Source organism: Canis aureus, chromosome 3 (genome assembly GCF_053574225.1).
Source record: "Canis aureus isolate CA01 chromosome 3, VMU_Caureus_v.1.0, whole genome shotgun sequence".
In the NCBI taxonomy this organism is placed as follows: domain Eukaryota; kingdom Metazoa; phylum Chordata; class Mammalia; order Carnivora; family Canidae; genus Canis; species Canis aureus.
Window position 1 is genome coordinate 49,678,132 of NC_135613.1, and position 9,224 is coordinate 49,687,355.

Consider the following 9,224-nt stretch of genomic DNA (forward strand, 5'->3'; position numbering starts at 1 on the left):
TTAAGTGCTACCCCGTGTCGTGGGACCTGAAAGGCAAGTGAATCTCAGAGCCCAGGGCTGACATGGAAGCTGGCCTTGGAAAGGCAAGGAGCATTCACCGGAAACAAGGAAAGACATTCCTGGTCAAGGCCAAGGGTGGGGGACCTCCCTGTTTGGTGTCTGGTGGCCTCCAGAGCTGTTCACAGAAAGAGATCTTCTTAGAGGAGAGGGTGTCAGAGGAAAAAGATGACCTTCAAAGCCCTTTTGTTTATCTTTTCTGCTTCCGGGTAGGAAATACCTGTCCAGCATCCAGGTCCCCAAGGAGCCTCTAAAGGCTTCTCTGCCACTCAGCCCCCTTAGGAAGCAAGTCACCCTAGGCCCTGGTGGTGGGGGGTGTTCTTTTTTTTTTGCCTTAGCTGATGTGGCTCATTCCCCATCTAGGGTATAAAGTGAACCCAGGCCTGCCACCCTGGCCACAGCAGACTGAACCCAAGCCATGTCACTGGGTGGGACTGAACAGGCTAACCCTAGAACAGCTGTGCCCAGTATGGCTGCGCCATACTGAGTGGCAATAAACTGCCCTAATCAGATCCTCTGTGTGGGAGAGCAGTGAGGCTGGTGAGCATGAGGAGGCAGGCCACTGAAGCTTGGTGTATCCCGGGGAAACTGACCCCACATTCCAGCGTCCCATGAAGCTGGCCAATGACCCAGTCTGCCATCTGTGGGACTCAGAGGGATGGCTGGGCTGAAATGGTGACAGCCCATCTCCCACATATCCTGGTATCTGCCCTCTCTGCATGTTTAAGGGCACTTGATCCTCAGGGCCCCTGAAGGACGGCCAGCCTGAGCCTAAGGCTTGGGGAGCAGCCTCTGGGGAAGGGTCAGGCTTGCAGGAATGGAGTCCAGGGACGGGGAGAGGAATGACCTCCTCTATCCACAGCTGGCTTCTTTCGTCCCCATGAGTTCCCCACGCCAGACTGCTTCTGAACTTGCACTGAACTTTTTTTTTTAAAACAATTTTATTTATTTATTTATTTATTTATTTATTTATTTATTTATTTATTTATTCATTCATTCATTCATTCATTCATTCATTCATGAGAGACACACAGACAGAGGCAGAGACATAGACAGAGAGAGAAGCAGACTCTCTGTGGGGAGCCTGATGTGGGACTTCATCCCGGTACCCCGGGATCATGACCTGAGCCAAAGGCAGACGCTCAACCACTGAGCCACCCAGGTGTCTCTGCACTGAGCTTTTGATCCAGAGGGATCCCTGGCCAGGTAAACCAGATCCAAAACCCCTCTGGGCCTGGGCCAAGAAAGGGTACCAAGACCCTACCCGTAGCCTGGCCAGACCCAAAGTAGGGCAGGTTCTCTTGTTCTTATTGCCATGAGAATGTGCCTTGATTTGCAGAGGCAACTTGACTTCAAGTACTTTGTAGCATTTGCTCTGCTCAGCACCCCAGACACTCTTTAGGAAATGAGGAAATACATACAACTCAGAGAGGTTATCTGCTGGGCCCAAGGTCAAAGCTAAGACCGGAAGGCAAGCTCCTTGAGCTGACCTTTGGGCTTGGGCTCTTCTCATGATGACCCTGCTCCTAAAGATATAGGGATCAATCTCCTTCAGGGCACTTCCTGGCACCCTGCCTGAACCCCTGGCCACAGCTCAGGATTGTTAACAGTAAGTAAAGCCTACTGATACTTCACCAGCAAGTGACAAGTACAGACTGACTCTTGAGTCTCCAACCGTGGAAACTACCCCTCAGAGGCAAAAGAGGGGCATTCATAGGAAGTGACACCAGCAGCTACTACAAACTGCCACACAAGAACCCCGAGGTCCCTCTTTCCATTCCGGAGCCTGTAGCAAATCATGAGGTGGGGAGGGGGGATGCGGGGTACCAGACTGGAGCCTATCTTGAACTTGGGGTCTATGAACCCTCGGAAATTCTTGCAAGGTTGTCTGCGTTGGTGCATTGGCCTAGGAAGAGTGTCCATAGCTCATTCAGGGCTCAAGATGCTGGAGGATGGAGGCTAAGAACCCTAAGAACCACAGGGCTTGAAGATCCCAAGTCCCCTCCAACCCTGGACCTCACTGCATAACCAAACCTGGCAGCTAAACACACACTTTCCAACATAGGAGAAAGCACCTTGCAAAAAAAAAAAAAAAAAAAAAAGAAGAAGAAAAGGAACCAAACCCAAAACAACCCAGGGCTATTACAGTCCAGTCCTGGCTGCTACCGGTCTCTACTGGTTCTGTTCACCTATGCCTGCCCTGAGGGGCTGGGCCAGCATCCCCGCAGGACTGCACCCCCTGAGCTCTGCATTCACCCATCTTTGCCTCCTGTCTTACTAAAGATGTTCTACCTGGCCTGACCCCGGGTGACTTCCTGTCTCTCAGTGGCTGCTCATTCCCTTTCTGAACATCACCACCTCCAGATCAGAGGAGCAAACTGGAAAGGAAAATGCAATTTGGGAGAAAGAGCCACTTCAGTGCACAGCACAGATCCAGCTCAATATTCCTCTAAAGAGCATCAGGGTCCTAGAAAACCGCTTCTCTGTGTCTCACGGACATTTGGGCACCAGGGGCTCCCAGGTGCTCTCACACCACCCAGGGCCCTGACCATTTCCTGAAGAAGCCCTGATCTGTAGGTTCCAGGTGACAGGGCAGGCCCGTTGGGGCAGGCCCATGCTGACTCCCAAGAGACCTACAGACCTCACCCACAAGCCAGAGGTCAAGGGGGCCCGACACACAAGAGCTGGAAGGCATATTATCCTGCTGCTTTCACAGAAAAGGGGAAAGTCTGATGAACCCCATCCTGCCCCCCCCACAGCCCTTCCAGGCCTGCCCCTGAGAAGAGTGTCAGGTCACAAACAAGACCAACATTTTTCAGGAAATGCTCCCTGTCTCAGGACCCTGTGAGGCCACAGGAACTTACCTACTCTCAAAAAAACCAGGGAGAAGTTCAGCCTCAGGATGGGGAACCACACTCAGTTTCAGAGGGACTGGAGGAGACAAGGTGTGTGCGAACTCCTGCGGGCCGTAGGCAAATGGCCCTCGAGAATGCTGGCTTTACTCTGTTCTTTTCCCTCTAAGCAGGGCTTGTCTTGACCCCCACCTGTCAGCCCTCTCCGTTCCCCTGTACCCCCCTGAAGCGCTCGCCCTGGTGCTGGGGGGAACGACACATGATCAGTAGTAGAACCTTCTTACTGTCTAGGGTGCAAAATGGGATACAAGGGTCTGGAAAATGCATCATTCTGTTTGAAAGCATAAGAGTTTCCACAGAGGCCAGACACTGGTTTCCAATTTTCAAAAGACACAGAAATACACAACTGTTAAAGTTACCTTGTGCATAATGTCATCTTTCTTTGATGATTCAATTCAGAGAAGAACCTAGGGATCCAGCAGCATCTCAGGCATTATTCTGGATGTTGTTTGGAATAAAGGAAGGCAGGAGCAGTAGCCCCACATCTTTTCCCAAGAACTCAAGCCTCTGCTTCGTTCTTCTCCCTGTGCAGCACGCACCTTGGGAACAGCACTCCAGACACAAAAGGTGTGTGCGTGGGGGAAGGGTGCCACACAATCCTGGAGGGATGTGTGTCTGATTAGAGTTTTGGAGCTTCTACAAGGAAGGCGCTATTGCAGCCTCTTTCATTGGTGATAGAAAAACTTCAGAAAGGCCACCTGAGGTCCCCCCTCCTGGGTTCTGCAGTGGACCCCACCACTAATGGGGTCAACGGAACAGGAATACGGGGCCTGGACTTGGTCAGCCCCCAAAGCTGGGCCAAGACAACTTGACAGTGATGCAAGAGGGGTACCCTCCTGTCTCTCTCACTCAATAAAATCCACGGAACAGGGGACCTCCTCCCCTCTCTCAAAAGAAAGTGAAGGAGGAAAACGAGCAGAGAGGTGGATGACAGCATCGGTCCAGGGCAGCCCCAAAGCAAAGGGGACTGGCTGGATCTGCAAAGTCAGGCCGTAACCAATGGGACAGGGACAGGAACAGGCTGAAGGCAGAAGTGCCGGCCGCCTCCTGAAGTTCCTGCAGCCAGGTACTCACGCAGAAACCCAGCCAGCTGCCCCCTCCCTCCTCTCCACCGCTCAGCAGGGGCTCGGGGCTGAGCACCCGTCGAAGTAAGCCAGGGAGATCCACGCTGTCTCCCACCTCAGCCGCAGTCCAGGATGCCTCTCCGGTGGGCAAATGACCTCGGGACTCGCACCTCACCAGCCCCACGGCTGTGCCCTTGGACTCCCCCTGGGGAAACCCACGGCTGCGCATTCCTGGAGGACCCTCGGTGACTGCCAGCCGAGAGAGGGGAAGACAAGCGCCGTGGCCCAGCCCGGGCATCCCTCCCCGCACCGCGCCCACCGACCATCCTTGGGACCTGCCTCCCTCCCTGCCCGTGGAGGAGAGAAGCGGGGACATTATTCCAACAGGTCCCCTTCGGCCGGGCCTCACCGGGCCAGCCTTCCTCCGCCCCGCCCCGAGGCCTCAAATTCAGCGGGAGCGCCAGGCACCTGCTGCCAGACCCGCTGCATCCCCGCCAGAGGGGGCCCTGGGCGGTGCCCTCGGCGCTCCGGGCCTGCTCCGCCAGGGGCGGGTGCTCCCGCGGCCGGCGCCCCCCGCCCCCCCCCGCGCTCACCTGGCGCAGGTGCTGCAGCAGCGTCCCCGCCTCCTCCCGCCGGCCCTGGCGCACCATCCGCAGCAGCTCCTGGACCATGCCGACGCGCCGGTGGTAGGGGGGCAGCCCCGCGCCCGCGCCCGCGCGCCCCGCCTTGTCCCCGGCGCGCAGCAGCAGCGACGCCCAGAAGTCCGGCCGTTCGCGGCGGGGGCCGGGCGCCGCGCCGGGGCTGGCTCTCTCGGCCAGGCTGCCCTTGGTCTGCCGGGTGCCCATGCCGCCGCCGCCCGCCCTGCCCGCGCCCGGCCGCGACGCCGCGGCCCCGACCCGCCGCCCGCCCCTCGGCCGCCCGGGCGCGCCCGCCTCCCGCGCGCCAACTTTGGGGGAACTGTTGCGCGCGGGCGGCGCGGGGGCGGGGGCGAGCGGCTGCCCGCGCTCCCCTCGCTCCTCCCTCCGCGCTCCCCGGGCGCGCTCCCCGGGCGCTCGCCGCCCGCCGGCCCCGCCCCGGCCCGCCCCGCCCCCGGCTCGGGCTCCCGCGCCCGCCCCCGCCCCCGCGCCCGCGCCCGCGCCCGCGCCCGCGCCCGGCTCCGCGCCGCCGCCGCGCGCCCCCCGCCCCCCGCCTCCCGCCCCTCCTCCCCTGCGCTCCCCGCCCCTCTCCCTCCCGGCCGGGGCCTCCGGGCGTCCCCGCGGCGGCGTCCCCGGCACCGCGCCCCCTGCCGGCCGCCGCGGGGGCGCCACCCGGGGCCGGGGCGCGCGGGCGACGGGGATCCTCGCTGCAGGTCCCCGCAGGGTCCCCAGCGGCTTCCACGACCGCGCGCGAGGGTGAGCCCGACGAGACCGGGAAACTTTGCAGCTTGAGGGGTGGGGTCGCAGCCCCAGAGTCGGGTGTCCCAAAGTGGGCTCCTCTGCGCCTCGGCGGCGCCCGAGTGCTCTGAGATGCTGGTGAAACCCGCAGGCCCCTGGGCCTGGCCCCAGACCCCAGAATGAGAATCTCCACGGTGGGGCCTGGGGATCTGCATTTTTAGCCAGCCTCTGGGCTGATTCTGATTTCTGCTCCTGTGACACCTCGCCTGCCGTGGAGGGGACAGGGGGAGGGCCGGGTGATGGCAGGGTGGTTGGTGCACAAGCTAGAAACTATGTGCAAGGTTGTGTGTTGTGTGCGTGCCCTTTTATGGTGAAAGTCCGTCTGGTGCTTCCATTAGGCTCTTAAAGGGTCTGGACCATCAAGGTGTGAAGAACTACTGTCTCCTCGTGTTCTTATTCACTGCCCTGGAGAAAGTTCCCTGGGTCCTTGCAAGAAAAGCAGAGGTGTGCCTGCAGGGAGGCCCAACTGCACAGCCTTGCTGGCCCCCTCCCTCTGCCAGGACTAGACCCTAAGGGATCAAACCTTGGGAAGGTCTGATGGTGCTTGGGAAGCCAACCAGGGCCCTGCCAGAGAGAGGGCTAAGGCCGTTGGGGGACCCTCCCTGCCACAGAGCACAGAGAGCATGCTGGTAGGCGGTGGTCGTAGCCCTGGTGTCACCTGCAGGGGCTGCAGCAGGGCGCGCAGTGGTGTGCACTTGCCCTGACCCAGGTGCTGGCAGCTGCTTTAATGGAGAGGACAGTGTGAGCCACAGGGACACAAGAGCAGTTCCCGAGTCAGAGAGAGCTGGAGCCCGGCACACACTGAGCACTGAGCATCAGGCAAGTCCTCAGCTCCTTCCTCTGTCACATTCAGGTAAGAACACTATGTCAGGAATTGGGGGAGTAAAATGAGGGGGTGCAGGAGCTCCAAGCAGAGTGCAGGTGTTCTGCAAAGGACAGTTCCTATCCCTACTCTGTGAGCACCACCGGGTCTTCCCACAGATGTTTTCTCTGCCAACCCCGGGTACCTGGAGGATGAAGCTTGTATCTCCCCCAACAGGCTTCCTTTTCCTTTTTTTTTTTTTTTTTTAAATTTTTATTTATTTGTGATAGTCACAGAGAGAGAGAGAGAGAATGAGGCAGAGACACAGGCAGAGGGAGAAGCAGGCTCCATGCACCGGGAGCCCGACGTGGGATTTGATCCCGGGTCTCCAGGATCGCGCCCTGGGCCAAAGGCAGGCGCCAAACCGCTGCGCCACCCAGGGATCCCAGGCTTCCTTTTCCTTTGGACACCCTGCTCCATGGAAGCTTCACAGGCCTGAGAACAACACCTTCCAAACCAGCCTGGACCTTTTGTGCATAGAACACAGCTGTTGGCATCTCCAAAGAACCCCGGGCTGGGAAGGGTGCCTCTCATCTCTGGTCTGCAGGTCTGCCAGGCAAGGTGGGCGCCAGGGACAGTTGCCTACCAGACCCCTCCCACCTGGAGGCAGGCCACAGTCTGAGCTGGCAGGTTGGCCTCCTTGAAGGCATATGCCATCTCGGTGGAGGAGGGTCCCTGCCAGTCCCTCACCTGGCATCTGAAAGTCATCCTTTTCGTCTTCTTCAGAGACCTGATTCCATCTTTCTTCTTCTGGCTCTTATTATTTATGTATTTATTGGTTTTATATATTTATTCATGAAAGACACAGAGGCAGAGACATAGGCAGAGGGAGAAGCAGGCTCCCTGCGGGCATCCAATGTGGGGCTCAATCCCAGGACTTCGGGATCATGACCTGAGCCAAAGGTGGATGCTCAACCACTGAGCCACCCAGGTGTCCCTGCTCTTATTTTTTTACTCAGCTTTGCCCTCTTTCCTGGCTTGTTCTCTTCAGCATATAATCTGCTCAAATCTCATCCATCTGTTTACAGAGAAAACTTTCATTTGCCCCGTCCCCTCTGGTCACCAGTGCCACACCTCTCTCTTTCCTTTCCAGCTAAGCTTTTTGGAAACATATTTATTGAAGATGTTTACTTCCATTCACTCTTCGCCCACTGTGGCCACACTATGTCATTGAAATGTCTCTGCCAGTGACCTAGTTGCTAAGTTCAGTGGCTTGCTTGCTTGCTTGCTTTCTTTCTTTCTTTCTTTCTTTTAGAGAGAGAGAGACTGCGCATATGTGCAAAGCACAGAGGGAGAGGGAAAGAGAGAATTTTTTTTTAAGATTCTATTTATTTATTTGAGAGAGAGAAAGCATGAGCAGGGAAGAGGGGCAGAAGGACACGGAGAAGCAGACTCCTCCCTGAGCACAGAGCCTGATATGGGGCTTTATCCTAGGACCCTGGGATCATGACCTGAGCCAATATCAAGACTCAGACGCTTAACCTACTAAGCCACCCCAGAGCCCCCAGGCTTCATCTTATTTGACTTTTAAGCAGTATCTCTTCCTGCTGTCTACTTTGTTGTTTTTTTTCTCCCTTTATTTTATTTTATTTATTTATTTTTTATTGGAGTTCAATTTGCCAACATATAGCATAACACCCAGTGTTCATCCCACCAAGTGCTCCCCTCAGTGCCCATCACCCAGTCACCCCAACCCCCCGCCCATCTCCCTTTCCACTACCCCTGGTTCGTTTCCCAGAGTTAGGTGTCTCTCATGTTTTGTCACCCTCACTGATATTTTTACTCATTTTCTCTCCTTTCCCCTTTATTCCCTTTCACTAATTTTTATATTCCCCAAATGAATGAGACCATATAATGTTTGTCCTTCTCCAATTGACTTATTTCACTCCGCATAATACCCTCCAGTTCCATCCACGTCAAAGTAAATGGTGGGTATTTGTCGTTTCTAATGGCTGAGGAATATTCCATTGTATACATAGACCACATCTTCTTTATCCATTCATCTGTCGATGGACACCGAGGGTCCGTCTACTTTGTTTTGATTGCAATGTTACTCACTTGGCTTGTAAGGCACTACTCCCCTCTAGGTTTTTTTCTTGAGGTCATCTGGGAGCTCCTTTTCTTATCCTCATCCTTTCCATGTTGGCATTACCCAGGGCATGCCCCTGACCTCTTCCCAGGCGATGTCATTTTTATACCCATGGCTTTACCTGCTATGCACACACTGATGACTCTTAAGTTTCTCTTTCCAACTTAGAAGTTAATAAGTTAACCTGTCATCGATTCATCGATGCCGGCAGAAGATGAGACTCCCAGGTCCGAGACTGTATTACTCAGGCACATATGGCGCATGGCATGAACAACAGCATATTGCATCAATTCCCCTTGCCTTGGAGTCCCATGGGGGCAGCATGATGGGCCCAGCTCTACAAGCAGTGGATTTGCATCACCGAGGAACACCAAGCTTGGGAATCCATAGCTCGTGTAGGAAGCAATAAGCAGGCCTAAGGGGGATACCACCTTGTCTCTCAAGGTTGCTTGCTGCAAAGACAATACTGAGAAGCGGCCCCGGTAAAGAGCGGCCAGGGTCTTGCCCTCTTGGCGACATGGCAAGGTGCAGAGTGCAAACGATTGGAGAATTAGCTTTTCCAACAGTGGGCACTTCATACTCAACAAATGAGTACATCTTCTTCCAGGCCTCATTCCCCACCTGCCTACTCCTCTCTCTGCTTTCTGTTAGTTGCGGTCAGCCAGAGACCCTGGAGTCATTGTGGTCTCTGGTCTCTCTCAGGCTCTGCATCTGGTCAACCACATCCAGTTAATGATGCTAAGGACGGTGGCTTTCATTCATGCACGTTCACTGTGTGGTCGGGCTCAGGCCGTGTTCCTTGTGTAT

The 9,224-nt window shown here is 56.0% G+C and overlaps 1 protein-coding gene across 1 annotated transcript in view; it reads right to left on the reverse strand.

Annotated features, from left to right (window-relative positions):
* The window catches only part of LRRC75A (leucine rich repeat containing 75A), a 45,226-nt gene extending 40,333 nt beyond the window's left edge, over positions 1-4,893 (reverse strand). The window contains exon 1 of the mRNA XM_077892514.1: positions 4,627-4,893. Coding sequence (XP_077748640.1) covers positions 4,627-4,878 — 252 coding nt within the window. The 5' untranslated portion in view covers positions 4,879-4,893. The remainder of the gene's footprint in view (positions 1-4,626) is intronic.
* Positions 4,894-9,224: the final 4,331 nt, after the last annotated feature.